Raw genomic sequence first — 16632 nt, forward strand, 5'->3', positions numbered from 1 at the left:
CAGTCACTCCCCAATTGATGGGTATCCCCTCAATTTCCAATTCTATGCCAACACAAAAAGAGCTGCTATGACTATTTTTGTTCAAATAGGCCCTTTCCCTTTTCTTTGATTTCTTGCTGGGTCAAAAAATATGCATCATTTTATACCCTTTGGGCATAGTCCCAATTTGTTCTCCAGAATGATTGGACTAGCTCAGAACTCTACCAAAAATACATCAGAGTTCCAATTTTTCTACATCCCCTCCAATATTTGTCATTTTCATTTTCTGTCATGTTAGCCAATCTGATAGATGTGAGATGGTATCTCAGAGTTATCTGAATTTGCATTTCTCAAATCAATAGTGATTTGGAGCATTTTTTGGTGTGACTATTGATAACTTTGATTTCTTTTTCTGAAAACTGCCTGCTCATATATTTTGACCAATTATCAACTGGAGAATAACTCATATTTTTCATAAATTTGGCTGTTCCCTATATCTTTGAGAAATGAAGCCTTTAAGAGAGAAATTGCTCTAAAAATCTTTTTCTCCCAGTTTTCTGTTTTCCTTCTAATTTTGGCTGCATTCATTTTTTTTTTTAGTGTGCAAAAGCCTTTTTAATTCATGTAATCAAAATTATCCATTTTATATCTTGTGATGTAAAAGCTCTTCTTTGCATACCTTTTTAGGTGAAATATTTTTTCCCATGCTTCCTCTCCCTTTACCTTCTTTCCCACGACATCCCTCTTTCTCACCCACCCATTTTTTTTAAAGTCATCTCAACATAACCAACTCACTCCCACGCCCCCATCTATGTGGAATCTTTCTAACTGCCTGAATAATGATAAAGTTCTTAGAAGTTACATATATTATCTTCCCATAGAGAAATGTAAACAGTTTAATCTTATTGAGTCCTTCATGATTTCTCTTATATCTTTTTATGCTTCTCTTGAGTCTTGTGTTTGAAAGTCAAATTATCTATTCAGCTGTGATATTTTCATCAGGAACACTTGAAAGTCCTCAATTTCATTAAATATCCTTTTTCTCCCTAAAGGATTATATTCAGTTTTTCTGGATAGGTTATTCTTTTGCCTTTCAGAATTTCAAATTCCAAGTCGGTCACTTTTAGCATGTTAGTTGCTAAAGATTGTGTGATCCTGAGAGTGGCTCCATGATATCTGAATGGTTTCTTTCTGACTTCTTGAAGTATTTTCTCTTTGATCTGGGAGTTCTTTAATTTGTTATAATATTCCTGGGAGTTTTCATTTTGGGACCTCTTTCAGGTGGTGGTTGGTAAATTTTTTCAGTTTCTATTTTGCCTGCTGATTCTAGGATATAGGGGCAGTTTTCCTTGATAATTTCTTGAAATATGATGTCTGGGATCTTTCTTTAATCATGGTTTTCAGTTAGTTGAATAATTCTTAAATTATCTCTCCTCAAACTATTTTCCAGGTCAATTGTTTTTCCAATGAGATATTTCACATTTTCTTCTATTTTTTCACTCTTTTGAGTTTGTTTGTGGTATATGAATGTAATGGAATACTATTGTGCTATAAGAAATGAGCAGACGGACTTCATTATAAGCTGGAAAGACTTATATGAACTGATGTTGAGTGAGGGGAGCAGAACAAGGAGATCATTATTCATGATTACAGACACATGGAATCTGTAAGGACTAACTTTGATAGATTTGGCTCTTCTCATCAATGCAAGGTTCAAAGATAGCTCCAAAAGACTCACGATGGAAAGAGATATGCACGGCCAGAGAAAGAATTACAGAGTATGAATGCAGATTGAGGCAAACTATTTGTTCTCTTTTTTTTCCCTTCCTTCTTTTTTGGTTTCATTTCTTCTTTCTCATGATTCATTCCATTGGTTATAATTCTTCTTTCTTTACTAAGCTGTCAATTGTCTTTTCATAATTTTCTTCCTTTGCTCTAATTTTTTAACCTAACTTTTCCTCTACCACTCTTATTTGATTTTTTTGAAGGGGTAAGGCAGGGCAATTGGAGTTAAGTGACTTGCCCAAGGTCACATAGCTAGTAAGTGTGTCAAGTGTCGGAGGCTGGATTTGAACCCAGGTCCTCCTGACTCCAGGGCCAGTGCTCTACTCACTGCACCACCTAACTGCCTCACTTATTTGATTTTGAAAATAATTTTTAGCTCTTCTTGGAATTTTTGTTGTGCTTTGGTTGTAGCTGTTTGATTTCACTGTCTTCTGAGTTTGATTCTTGATCTTCCCTGTCACTATACTAGCTTTTTATGGTCAGGTTCTTTTTTTCTTGTTTGTTCATTTTTCTACCCTACTTCTTGATTTTTAATTTTACATTAAAGTTGGGCTCTGTTCTTGGCATGGAGAGGGGAGAGACACTGTCTCAAGCTTCAGGCTTTTTTACACTGCTCTTTTCAGATCCAGTTCTGGGGTTTGGAACTTTTTGGTGCTTCCAAGGTGGTGTGATTTGGAGAAAGGTATGATAACTGTTCTCCTGGTCTGCACTCTGGTTTTTACCCAGGGAGGGTCCCTGATCTCTTGGGATTGCAATCGATATGGCTTCCCAGGGCCCTTGCTCTCATGAAATAAAAAATAATACTGTTCCTTGGGGTCCCTGAATCCTTGTGCATAAAAATGATATTACTCCTCAGGGATCCCATATCCTCTTGACCACCAAATATTCCTCTCTGCTCTTGAACTATGACATAGAAGTGTGCATAGGCAATGAATTTGCCAAACAATGTCTGGTCCTGGGTCTTCTGTATTCTCATTCTGATCAGTTTCCTGGTCCCCTTACTATCTCTGGCTTGAGAACTTCTAAAGTTGTTTGTCCCATCACTGGTGTTTCATCCATGTAGGATCTAGGCTAGCTTCCAGGCCCCTTCCATGGCATAGATCTTTCTGACTTTCTAAGTTGTCTTGGGATGAAAGATTGTCTTGCTGTGAACTTTTTCTGGCTCTGCTACTACAGAATTTGATTTGAGGCATTATTAAAATAAAGTTGTTTGGAGAGGAACGTTGGGGGATTTCAGCTGAGTGCTTTCTGTATTCAGCCATCTTGTTTCTGCCCCACCAAAACAGTTTTCTAATTCAAACAACTACAGCTAGGAATTGTTTAGCTCTGATTCCAAGCAGAAAGAAAGCCTTAAAAAACAAACTCCACTGTTTCAGACTAATACTACCTATTACCCACTGATTGTGTCAACTAACATTATGTTATCCAAATCTGGTTTGTATAAAACCTCAGTGCAGCTTGTAATCAGTGTGATTTTATAGTGTCTACATATGTAATAGTTGTATTTCAAACACCTCCACCCCAATTAACATAAATAACAAGTCAATTCAACAATTATTTATTAAATGCCCACTATTTACCAAGCACTAGGGTAAGTTCTAGATTAGGGATACAAAAAAAGGTAAAAATAGTCCCTCTTTCAAGAAATTCAATTACTGGTGGAGCCAAGATGGCGGCTGGAAAGCAGGGACTAGCGTGACCTCCCTGCCGAGTCCCTCCAAAAACCTATAAAAACATGGCTCTGAAACAATTCTAGAATGGCAGAACCCACAAAACAGCAGAGGGAAGCAGGGCTCCAACCCAGGACAGCCTGGATGGTCTCTGGGTGAGGTCTATCCCACACGGAGCTGGGAGCAGAGGGGAGCCGTGGGGAGCCGAGCCCAGTGTGAGCTGCGTGGACCAACCAGACCGGAAGCTGGGCGGAAAGTGCGCTAGCACCCTGAATCAGTGAGCTGCGGCAGTTACCAGACTTCTCAACCCACAAACACCAAAGACAGCAGAGAAGGTTAGTGGGAAAAGCTGTGGGAGTGGAAGGAGTTCGTGGTTCCACTACCAGCCCCGGGGGCAGCGGAGGTGGGGCGGCTACAGCTGTTGTTGCTTCCAGCCTCAGGCCCACCTGGTGGGAGGAATTAAGTGGCAGATCAGAGCAGGGGTGCACAGCCTGCCGAAGATCTAAGCCCAGTTCGGGTTGGGGGTTCTTGGGGAAGGAGCAGTGAGGGTCTGACAGAGCTGGCACATCCCCCCCAAATGTGGAACATAGAACTCTTTAGTCTACAAGCAGTCATACCCCGCTGAAAAACTCAAGGGTCAAGTTAGTTGGTTGGTAATATGGCCAGGCAACGAAAACACACTCAGATTCAGTCTCAGACTTTGGATTCCTTCTTTGGTGACAAAGAAGACCAAAACATACAGCCAGAAGAAGTCAACGAAGTCAAAGAGCCTACAACAAAAGCCTCCAAGAAAAACATGAACTGGTCCCAGGCCATGGAAGAGCTCAAAAAGGATTTGGAAAAGCAAGTTAGAGAAGTAGAGGAAAAATTGGGAAGAGAAATGAGAAGGATGAGAGAAAACCATGAAAAACAAGTCAACGACTTGCTAAAGGAGACCCAAAAAAATACTGAAAAATACACTGAAGAAAACAACACCTTAAAAAATAGACTAACTCAAATGGCAAAAGAGCTCCAAAAAGCCAATGAGGAGAACAATGCCTTGAAAGGCAGAATTAGCCAAATGGAAAAGGAGGTCCAAAAGACCACTGAAGAAAATACTACTTTAAAAATTAGATTGGAGCAAGTGGAAGCTAGTGACTTGATGAGAAATCAAGATATTATAAAACAGAACCAAGGGAATGAAAAAATGGAAGACAATGTGAAATATCTCATTGGAAAAACCACTGACCTCGAAAATAGATCCAGGAGAGAGAATTTAAAAATTATTGGGCTACCTGGAAGTCATGTTCAAAAGAAGAGCCTAGAAATCATCTTTCAAGAAATTATCAAGAAGAACTACCCTGATATTCTAGAGCCACAGGGCAAAATAGAAATTGAAAGAATCCATTGATCGCCTCCTCAAATAGATCCCAAAAAGAAATCTCCTAGGAATATTGTCACCAAATTCCAGAGCTCCCAGATCAAGGAGAAAATACTGCAAGCAGCCAGAAAGAAACAATTTGAGTATTGTGGAAACCCAATCAGAATAACCCAAGATCTGGCAGCTTCTACATTAAGAGATCAAAGGGCTTGGAATACGATATTCCGGAGGTCAATGGAGCTAGGATTAAAACCTAGAATCACCTACCCAGCAAAACTGAGTATCATGCTCCAAGGCAAAATATGGACTTTTAATATAATAGAGGACTTTCAAGCTTTCTCAGTGAAAAGACCAGAGCTGAATAGAAAATTTGATTTTCAAACACAAGAATCAAGAGAAGCATGAAAAGGTAATCAAGAAAAAGAAATTGCAAGGGACTTACTAAAGTTCAACTGTTTTATTTACATTCCCACATGGAAAGATAACATGTATGATTCATGAGACCTCAGTATTAGGGTAGCTGAAGGGAATAGGCATATATGTACATATGTTTATGTATATATATATATCTATAAGTGAATGTGTATGTATGTATATATCTATGTGTATGTGTATATATATATATATATATATATATATATATATATATAGAGAGAGAGAGAGAGAGAGAGAGAGAGAGAGAGAGAGAGAGAGAGAGAGGGAGAGAGAACAGACACAGGGTGAGTTGAAGATGAAGGGAAGATATCTAAAAGAAATAAAATCAAATTAAGGGATGATAGAGGAACATATTGAGAGAGGGAGATAGGGAGAGACAGAATGGGGTGGATTATCTCGCATAAAGGTGGCAAGAGGAAGCAGTTCTGTGGGAGGAGGGGAGAGGGCAGGTGAGGGGGGAATGAGTGAATCTTGCTCTCATCAGATTGGGCCTGAGGAGAGAATACCATACATACCCAATAGGGTATCTTACCCCACAGGAAAGAAGAGGGAAGAAGATAAAAAAGGGGGGGATGATGGAGGGGAAGGCAGATGGGGGTGGAGGTAATCAAAAACAAACACTTTCAAAAGGGGACAGGGTCAAGGGAGAAAATTTAATAAAGGGGGATGGGTTGGGAAGCAGCAAAATATAGTTAGTCTTTCACAATGTGAGTATTGTGGAAGGGTTATACATAATGATACACATGTGGCCTATGTTGAATTGCTTGACTTCTTAGGGAGGGTGGGCGGGAAGGGAAGAGGGAAGGGAATTTGGAACTCAAAGTTTTAAAATCAGATGTTCAAAAACAAAAAAAGTTTCTGAATGCAACTAAAAAATAAGATACACAGGCAATGGGGTGTAGAAATTTATCTTGCCTTACAAGAAAGGAAGGGAAAAGGGGATGGTAGGGGAGTGGGGTGACAGAAGGGAGGGCTGACTGGGGAACAGGGCCACCAGAATATACGCCATCTCGGAGTGGGGGGGAGGGTAGAAATGGGGAGAAAATTTGTAATTCAAACTCTTGTGAAAACCAATGCTGAAAACTAAATATGTTAAATAAATAAATTAAATTAAAAAAGGAAAAAAGAAAAAAAAAGAAAAAAATTCAATTACTAATGGTGGAAGACAACATGTAAAAAAAACTACAAATAGTTACATAGAGGACAAATTGGATATAATAATGGATAGAAGTAACTAGCATTGAGAGAGAGCAGGAAAATATTCTTGCAGAAAGGAGAGACTTTACTGATTATTGAAAGAAGTTAGGGAGGTGAAGATTGGGAGGAGGTGGAGGATATAACATGATGACATAAACCTTCACTTTAGGAAGATCATTTTGATAGTGGAATGGAAGACAAACTGGAGTGGAGAGAGGCTTCAGGCAGAGAGACCAACATGAAGGCTATTGTGGTAGCCCAGGTTTGAGGTGATGAGGGCTTGTACCAGGGTGATGGCAGTGTAAGAGGAGAAAAGAGGCTATACACGTAAGAGACATTGTGAAGGTGTAACTGATAGGACTTTGCAATAGATTGGATATGGGAGGTGAGAGAGTGAGGAGTCAAGGATGATAACTAGTTTGTGATCCTCGATGAATGGGAGGATAGTGATGCGCTCAAATGTAGTAAGGAAGTTTAAAAGAGGGGAAGGTTTTGGGGAAAAGAGAATGAATTCGATTTTGAACATGCTGAGTTTAAATGGAGATATAAGAATGAACATCAGGAGAGGGGTTATGTCTGGATAAAGAATCTAAGAATCGTCTGTATAGAGACCATCAGTGAATCCATGGGAACTGATGAGATTGCCAAATGAAATAGTATTGACAGAGAAGAGAGTCTGGTACAGAGCCCTAAGCGACCACCATGATTAACAGGTATGACTTGGCTGAAGATCCAGAAAAGAAGACTAAGAAGTAGCAATTAGACAGGTAAGAGGAGATCCAAGACAGAGCAGTGTCATCAAATCCTAGAAAGAAGAAAATGTCAATGAGAAGAAAGTAATTGCCCAAGGTAGTAGGAGTCAAGAAGGATGAGAATTGAGAAAAGGCCATTAGACTGATGATAAAGAGATCACTATTAGCTTTGGAGAGCTTTATTCCAGTTGAATGATAAGATCAGAAGTCAGACTGAATTAAAAGTAACAGGAAAGGAAGTTGAAGCACCAATTGTAGATCACCATTTCAAGGACTTTAGCCACAAAAGGAAGGAGAGAGATAGAAAGATAGCTATTCGGGATGAACAGGATGCTTTATATTCAGATACTTTTTTGAATGAGTTACAGACTCAATCAAAGGTGTGAACTAGGTATGAATCAAGGGAAAGCAGCTGATGCCACATAGCAAGTGTCTTCTTGGTTGAAATGAATGAGTCATGCCCTTGTGGAGTTGGCTAAAGGAGCAAGCCATTTTATAATCTAACATTCTAATAGAAGGCCTCCCTAGTGGTGGAACAACTCCTGCCAAGTCCTCACTTGGGTTGGGGGAGACAGAGTCCCTTCTCCCCTCTGCCTCCCTTGACCAGAGGATGAATCTGTAAACTTCAAAAGGTCAAAGATTGGATTGCCCATCATTGTGGCTGGCACTATCTCAAAAACAGCATTGGCTGGGGGGCAATATCTTTACCGATAGCCAAGAACAAACTAGTCACATAGAAGAAAAGCAGCTTCAGGACTCTACAAGGGCACCAAGGCTTAGAACCCAGCAAAGAGCTATACACAAGGGTAAACCTCACGTGGACTCTCTACACATGGAAACCTCTATTCAAGCTGGAGCTGAGTTACTTCTTTGTTACATGTGCTGTCTAAGATTCAGCACACTTTTCCCCAAACTCAGCATGTATATGTGAAAGTATTATGTCCCACAATTTTAGGAGGATGTTTTTGTACCAACTGTCCTTACTATACCATCTCAGTAAATGTCACTTTGTAAAAACTACTTAAGTTTGGATCACTGGTAATGAATAAGACCTTAATGGAAAGAAGCTCTCAAGCTGAACCCTATTAGAAACTATCTGCAACCCCACAGGTTGACCTGTAAGACACTGAGGGGAGAATCAGTAGTGACCGTCTGGGGACCCAATCTACTGGTGTAACTGAAATTTAGACAGTGAGCCTAGAGGGATTGTTCATTCACATATGTATACACACACACATATATATATATATATACATATATGTATGTATATATGCATATATCTTTCAAAGAGATCTCATTTTGGATATGCTGCTTATATTTAGGACAACATATATTTAACAATATGATAGATATGCGCAAAGTTGTCATTTGTCTTCTCTATTGCTTGGCATATAATTTCAACAAGTAAATTAATGAAAATATGGTGAACCCTAATGCTCCAAAAGTAACAACAATAATTATTAAGGGCCTACTGTATACTATATTACACTCCGGAGATAAAATAGAAGGATAAGGAAAAATAAACATATTTAGTTACAGAAAATCATCTATCTATAATGTATCCAAATACTAACAGAACTCAACAAACATTTTATTAAGCACCATATAGTGTGTAGTTTGTAGATGATGTGCATGGATTTGACCAGTTTTACATATAAGTTTTTTTAAAATCTGGTCACATTTTTAACTTGTCAAATTTTTACTAGTTTTTCTTTTCTACCTAGCAGAGATCTAGTTCCATCAGCTATTAATTATAGCTGTTAACTAGTTTTTAGCTATTTAACTATTAATAGATGTTAGCTATTAATTATACATACAGCTGCTAATTATAACTATTAATTATTAATTATTAGTAGCAATTACAAACACTAATACAGCATTTTAAGGTTTGCAAAGGTCTTTACATATAGTATCTTATGCAACCCTTATAACAATCCTGTGAAGTAGGTGGTGTTACTATACTCATTTTACAAATGGGAAGCTGATTCTGAGAAATGTGAAGTGATCTAGGCAGGGTCATAAAGCTGGTAACTTGTTTGAAGTTGCATTTGAACTCAGACCTTCCTGGCTCCAAGGCCAGCCCTCTATCTTCTCTACTACCTAATTACCTCAGCCAACTCTAAACCGCACCATCACGGATGCAATTGACAACAGGTATACAATGGACAAAACTACTACAGTACCAGTCCTGTACGTTATGATATCGATTTTTAATTAGAAGTTTTACAAACAGGTTCCTAGTTCTTCTGAGAAAAAGGTAATCTGATTTCAGGTTCTTGGCCTCCAGAGCCAAGTCTTCATGAATGGAACAAAGTAATTTCACCAAGAAGTTCACTGTAATTCTACCATGTCAAAAAAGACAGTTTTGAGTTTGCAATATAGAAAAGTCCAACATCAGTCAAGCACTTATAAAGTGGGAATAAAAAAATGCTTTATATTATGAATAAATTCCTATGTACAAAAGCAACATGACAGAGTAGATGGAGAGTTCAGTTTGCAGCCAAGAAGATCTCAGAGTCAAGTCCTACATCATTTAGGAGAAAGAATATCAAAATCAGTTTGTTCTTACCTGAAGTTAAATTTCTGGCAGTACTTTGTGATTTCTGCATTTCGGTAGATTTGAAATTGAGGTCTTCTTGCATCATCTTCAGTTCTTGGTTAGTGATCGAAGATATTTGTTTCATATGATTTATGTTCTAAAAGGAAAATAATGGAAAATTAATCTGAATTATCTCAATAAAAATAATTTAAAATTTTAAATACTTTGATAATATTTTGAATAGGATTTTATTTGTAAACGAATAAACTAAACCAGGATTAAAGGTTTTTAATAAATAAGTTACAGGTTCCATTCCTGGTTCTGTCTCTTACTGGATAAACTAGAACAAGATATTTAGCTTCTCCAGGCCAGAGTTTCCTAAACTGTAAAAATGAGGAAACTGGAATAGATTATCTCCAAAAGTTCCTTTCAAGGCTTAACTATTATGCTATGATAGAAGTATCAAAATATTTCAATAAAGTTTGGTTATAAAAAAAGATTGCTTCTTGTTTTCCTATTTTGCTTTCTTTGTTTTATTGCTATGATTACTTTTCCTTGAAGGGGCGTAATAAGATGGGAAAGAGAGAATAAAATTCAATTACTCTATTTAAAGAGTTCAGTTTGAGTTTTCCATTAATTTCTCCAAGTTGATTGTAATCTCCTTAGGAAAGGAACCATGTCATATATCTTTCGTACTCTCATAGTTCCTAGCATAGAGCTAGTCAATCAATATTTCTTGAATAATTAGCACATGCTTTACGACCATTTACAGTGAAGAATAAGAAAGTGAGAGAAATGGAAGGAAAGGTGACTGTGGTAAGAGGAATTTCAGATGCTTAAGGTATTGGAGATACAATAATGGGGTTTGTTGTAATTAAGTTTTAAGGTGTGGCTATCTTGATGAATGGCTGACATAGGATGGATATAGAGGTTATAGTAATTTGGAGGTTCAAGGAATTATGATGGTTAGGTATTAGAAGAGCCATCCTCACAGTTTTTGAACTTCCAAACTCCTATGACCCCTACCACCTTATCACCACTTACACCTTGCCAAAACTCAGTCAGGACTACTCCCACTATCTGCCTCTTCTACCTCTAACTGGCTGCTACTCAACTGAGCTAAAGGAAGTCACAAAGCATATTTACTAAGTAAATTATAATTTCATGTTATTCATTTTCAACTTGACCTTCACTGCAGCAATGTAACCTTTTTATTCTTCCCTAGCTGGTCCTCTATCTCACTCCCCAGAAAAGCTTTTCTAAAACTTTTCCTTCTTTCTGTAAGTCTTCCATACTTCCTTCTATTCTCTCCTCTCAACTGAGGATTCCACTTTTTATTGAGAAAGCTGAAGACATTCAATGTGAGTTCTTTCTTTTTTTAATCTCAAGACCCCTAGATATCATCCCCTCTCTCTCCTCCTTGCCAAGGCTGACTTACCTACATTTGCCATCTACTTCTATCTTCTCTAGAAGATTACAACCACAATTGACATCAACCTCTCCCTTAACTATTGATTCTATTGCCTTCAACCATGCCCAAGTCTCCCTCATTCTTAAAAAATTTTGTTTCATTAAATTCTACCATACCCTCAAGTTATCATCCTATGTATCTCTTTGTCTTGAGAGTCAAACTCCTAGAAAGAGCTGTCTACACTCACTGTTTCACCTTCTATTTCACTCACTCCTCAACCCTTTGCAATCTGGTTTGTGACTTTATCAATGACTGAACTGCCCTCTCCAAAGTTATCTCTTAATAGCTGAATTTGGTAGTCTTTTAAAAATCTTTTTCAGCCTTCAAACTTATCTCCTGCATTTGACTACCCTCTCCTCCTGGATACCCCTCATCTGCTAATGTCATTCCTCTTAAATTATCTTTTATTTAATAATTTTGTATTTATTTGTATTTTTAATGTTTATTTTGTATATACTTAAGTAAATCCTTGTTGTCACTCCTGATAGAACAGAAGCTCCTTGAGAGTAGGGATTGTTTTATTCACTGCATTCATAACCTCAGCATCTAACACAGTGCTTCACACATTCCAGGTGCTTAATAAAAACTTGTCGAATGATTGATCTCTATTCTACTTCAGCCACAGACAAGTCTGTAATAGCTCCGGGCTCAAAATTATTTGAAACTACTCCATTTCCAACATCTTGAAATTAAGATTCCACTCTCTGACCACAATCAGATCGTTCCACTTATTCTACTTATTTACTGTTTTTAAACATTCTCCTTGATTTCATCATGACTTTTAGCCTTCTACTTCTTGATATTCTTGTAGTTTTTAAACTCTGTTCTAGCCTGATTTCCCTTTATATCTAGTCTTGATCCAATGATGTGCCATTTTAACAATAACTTTTCTGTACCCTCTGATAACTGGCCTCTATGATTTTCCTCTATTTCCACTTAACCTTTCCATTAACCAATCCTTACATGCCAGGATCAACATTACTAAATTATGGGCAATCACTACTATATTCTTCTTTAGCTCCTATTTCCACACAACTGTGTCGTTACAAAATTTATTGATAAAAATTAAAATCTATTGCATTGAACTTACCCCACAGTACTTCCTCTCAAAGACTATATGGTCTAGATCAGGCTTCTTAAACTTTTTCCACTTGTGACCCCTTTAGCTCATCTTAAACTGTGGGTCATGACTCCATATGGGCTCTAGATGAATTGACCTACTTGTTGCTCCTCCTTTATGTTATTTCATCTCCTATCCGTGTTTATTTTCACACACTCCCTCTTCATCTTCAACTGTGAGAATTCTTAGCTTCCTTCAAAGTTCAGCAGAAGAGTCAACTCCTATTTGTGTCCTTTCTTAATTCCCCTGAACAAAATGACCTTCCATTTGCTTTCATGGATTTGCTCTATCTATAATCTGACATGTATCCCCCAATGGAAAATAAACTCCTTGAGTTTTCTTTTTGCATTTTAATAAATACCTAATTACTGATTTTAGTTCTAGTCCTACATTTCCAAATTTCTGCTAAATATTTCCACCTGGATATCTCACTTATACTATAATCTCAGCTTGTACAAAACAACCTATTTCCCCCCATTCTTACTTCAACACTTCCTTATTTCTTTTGATAATCCCACATTTTCTTTTTCTTTATTTTTGTGGGGGCAGGGGGAGCAAGTGGCATTAAGTGACTTGCCCAGGGTCACAGAGCTAGTAAGTGTTTGAGGCCAGATTTGACTCCACGGCTGGTTGCTCTATCCAAAGTGCTACCTAGCTGCCCTTAATTCCCACATTTTCCTAGTTACTCAGGATCAAAACTTTCAAATCATTTTTTATTTTTTCCTATATCTCACCGCCCACATCTATATCCAATCTACTGTCAAGTCCTGTCAATTCTACCTCTGCAATACCATTCAAATTTCTTTCTACTCCCACTACAACCACCAGAGTTAAGTCTCTCATGTTTTTCCTGGCTACTTGTTATAGTCTTCTGACTGGTCTTCCTGCTGCTACTTTCCATACTTCACTAGCTTAAACTTCCTTAAGCACTGTTCAGATCTACTCTACTAAACTCTAATAAAAGAAAAAAAATCACAGGTCTGATTTGCCTATTTTAAAAATGCTTATTCTGACATTTAAGGTTCTACATAATTTGGCTGCAGTCTTTCTTTTCAGGCATATCTCAAGATTACTCAATTCAGTAAGCATTTATTAAGCACAGAGAATAGAATTCTCAGGCACCATTATAGGTAAACAGAAAATATAGATGAGTCACAACCAGGACCCTGTGGATTAACAAGTAAAAACTATCAAACAGAGAACAATTAATACCAATATTATATAAACTGAAAAAAAAAAGAAGAAAAGGGATCTGCCCAAACTCTTTCTATGATAGAAATATGGTTCTAATACCTAAACCAGGGAGATATCTAATACAGAAAGAAATTATATGTCAATATCCATAATGAAAACTGATACAAAAATATTAAATAAAATATTAGCCACAAAGCTACAACATATTAAAGAGATTATACTCTGACCAGGTTTCACTTACACCAGAAATGCACGGTTGGTTGAATACCAGGAAAATAGTAAATAAAATAGTTAATTTAGAGGATAGAATTAGCTTGATTTCATAATCTTCTGTAGGGATATTCAGAAAGTGGGTATCAGTAGCAAAGAAATTAGATGGTAAGAGTAACCAAGAGATGAGGATTAATAGGTTTCAAAAGGCAAGAAGATGTAGAAGGCGACAGATCATAAAGGTCAAGGTTGGGTACGAAGCTAGCAGATCAGATAAAGGGAGACAATGGGAGAACAAGAATAGAGTAAGGCAATGGAGGTCATGACAAACAAGTTTCATGTTACTAATAATGGAAGAAATCAAAGAACAGGGGATTGTAACAGTAGAGTTGAGTATCAAAAGTCCATGATTTTGAAGGCAGTACAATTCCATGGTTCAGAAAGATTTAGATGTGAATATGCTGGTGTATGGCTGAATTACGATGAAAAAGGTTATAGGAATCAAGGTTCTCTAAATTCCAGTCAAACTGAACCACTCTTTTCTCTTTTTATCTTGCCCTCTCTTATCTCACTTGCTTTGTCCAGGTCCAGGATAGATCACCTCTCTCCAGTTGTTGTCTGTTAAAAATCCTTCTTTTCCTTCAAAGGCCAATTCTGTTGCCATTTTTTCCACATTCCCCCAAGTTGGAAATCTCTCCTTAAATCATTTCCTCCTCAAATATCTCAGAGTAGGTATTCCAAACCTCTCTTTTGCATGCATTGCATTTTGCTTTGTATTAGAGTTTTACGTGTATGTCTCATTCCTATTCCTATATCCTTGAGAATAGGAGGAATATCTTAATTTAACATTTACATAGCACTTACTAAGTGCTAATTACTATGCTAAGCACTTCACAATTATCTCATTAGAACCTCACAACAACCCTGCAAAGTAGGTGATATCATCATATGAGGAAACTGAGGCAAATAAGAGGTTAACTGACTTGCCCAAAGTCACACAGGTAGTTAGCATCTGAGGTCAAATTTAAATTCACGTTACCAGAACTCTGGGCCCAATGTTCTAGTCACTGTACCACTCAGCAGTCCATATACCTTAAGCTATATTTGTCTCCCCCAGGTCTAAAAGAAAACCTTGCATATGTTTCAGTATTTCAAGAACTTGTGATTCAACTTGTGGGTACTCCCTTCATTGATACATATGACAACTTCACGTGTAAGAAAATATCATGAGTTGCTGCGGCCTTGTATGTAATGTAGGCACTTAATAAATTCACTGCTGTGAATTGATATCATATTTGCATACCATTTATGGCTTTATAGGTATATATGCAATTTCCCTTCACTGCCTCCCTTGCCCCCAACAAATAATAGATAGTTTCCTAGGGAGAAATAATTAATGGCACACACAAGAGGATTTTAGGGGAGCTGTGCAGACAGCTGAACTTAGTGGATACGATGAAGGTGGGACCCCTCCATTTTGGGAAAATATTTGATGAGATGTCATAGCATATACGGCTAATGAGAAAAACAAAGACACTCAGTACTTACTCTGCTACAGTGTTCTAATAGAGCAACAATGTTGGATTCTATCTGTCCTTTCCGTTCTAGTTCTTGATTCTTCACCTCTTCGAATGTCTCAATAAAGGCTATATATCAAAAAACACGAGAGAAGCTACTGTTGATATAGAAATGACATAGAAAAGTAGTGATGTAATTGAAGCAGTGATGTGATTGATTCTCAGCAGCACGTTTAGAAATTTAATGCCAGTATATTTTTCAAATTTCAGTGTTAGTTTGAAAACTTTCACCATCATCTTTCTTCATTTATTCCTGGACCACAGAGCAATGCTTGAGAAAAGTAATGACATCATGCTGATGAGGTCTACTCCAAATTCACTCTATCTAACTTTATCTGAGTTTCTTACTGTTGCATAATAACCCTTTTCATTCATCCTTTTTTTTCTACACAGGTGCTAATCCAACTTTTCCCAATCTATACAATCCTCCATATTTAATGCTGTTCCTCTCAAAAGATAACATTGCATCCTAATCTTTAGAACTGATGGTATCTAACATGACAGCTCAACTAGCTCAAATATACTCCCTCCCCACCTCAAAACTTTTGTTTTTCCCCATCTTATGGTCTTTCCTTCTGTACTGAGAGAATTAATCTATTCTGTACTAAAGCTAATCCCTCCATCTATGCCCTTGATTTCAAATCTTCCTTCTACCTCTAACCTATTGGGACCTGGATCCATTGATCACCTTGTGCTTTCATTCTATTTCACTAGTTCCCTCTCCTCTGCCTACAAATACACTAAGGTCTCACCTATTCCATAAAGTCCTTCTGTTATTCAGTTACCTTATCAAAACTACCATACCATGTCTTTTACTTAGTAAATATATTTAGCCCAGTTTTATGTCTCATTTGATGTTGCTACTCAGCATATTGTTGAACAAAGTTGTCTATGGTCATATCTATCATAAAGTCATATAATATTTTAACATATGGGTGGAATGTTTTGAAATTCATAAATAACAGTCACAGCAGGATCTTATGCTCTGTACCTTTTAGTCAGTTTTGTGACTAAAAATGTCTGCTATAAGAAAATCATTTGTGAAAGTTATCTCCTCCCATCATAGTTTTATCAAAGATGTCCCTTATAAATACATAGAATATTATCATAAAGATTTTTATAAAGATGAGAAAGCAGGAATATAGGTCAGTGATTGTTAATGTCTCCTTGCTTTGTTTTGTTTTTCATTGGTAAAAGTACTAGATAAGGTCTATACTGTTCACACTTTTGGAGTGTTGCTCCCTTTGAGATATTTTGAAAAGATTTCTGAATGTCTTTAACACTGTGTCATCTTCATCATGGATTTCTTCAGTATTTGGCAAAATATAGCCACTGTTCCAGGC

At 37.2% G+C, this 16632-nt stretch overlaps 1 protein-coding gene across 1 annotated transcript in view; it reads right to left on the bottom strand.

Annotated features, from left to right (window-relative positions):
• IFT74 (intraflagellar transport 74) overlaps nucleotides 1-16632 on the bottom strand; it is a 171317-nt gene that overhangs the window by 31745 nt on the left and 122940 nt on the right. Inside the window, exons 15-16 of the mRNA XM_036739092.1 lie at nucleotides 15261-15358; nucleotides 9748-9874 (exon numbers count right to left, since the gene is read on the bottom strand). Coding sequence (XP_036594987.1) covers nucleotides 9748-9874; nucleotides 15261-15358 — 225 coding nt within the window. The remainder of the gene's footprint in view (nucleotides 1-9747; nucleotides 9875-15260; nucleotides 15359-16632) is intronic.

Source organism: Trichosurus vulpecula, chromosome 9 (assembly GCF_011100635.1).
Source record: "Trichosurus vulpecula isolate mTriVul1 chromosome 9, mTriVul1.pri, whole genome shotgun sequence".
NCBI classification, from domain to species: domain Eukaryota; kingdom Metazoa; phylum Chordata; class Mammalia; order Diprotodontia; family Phalangeridae; genus Trichosurus; species Trichosurus vulpecula.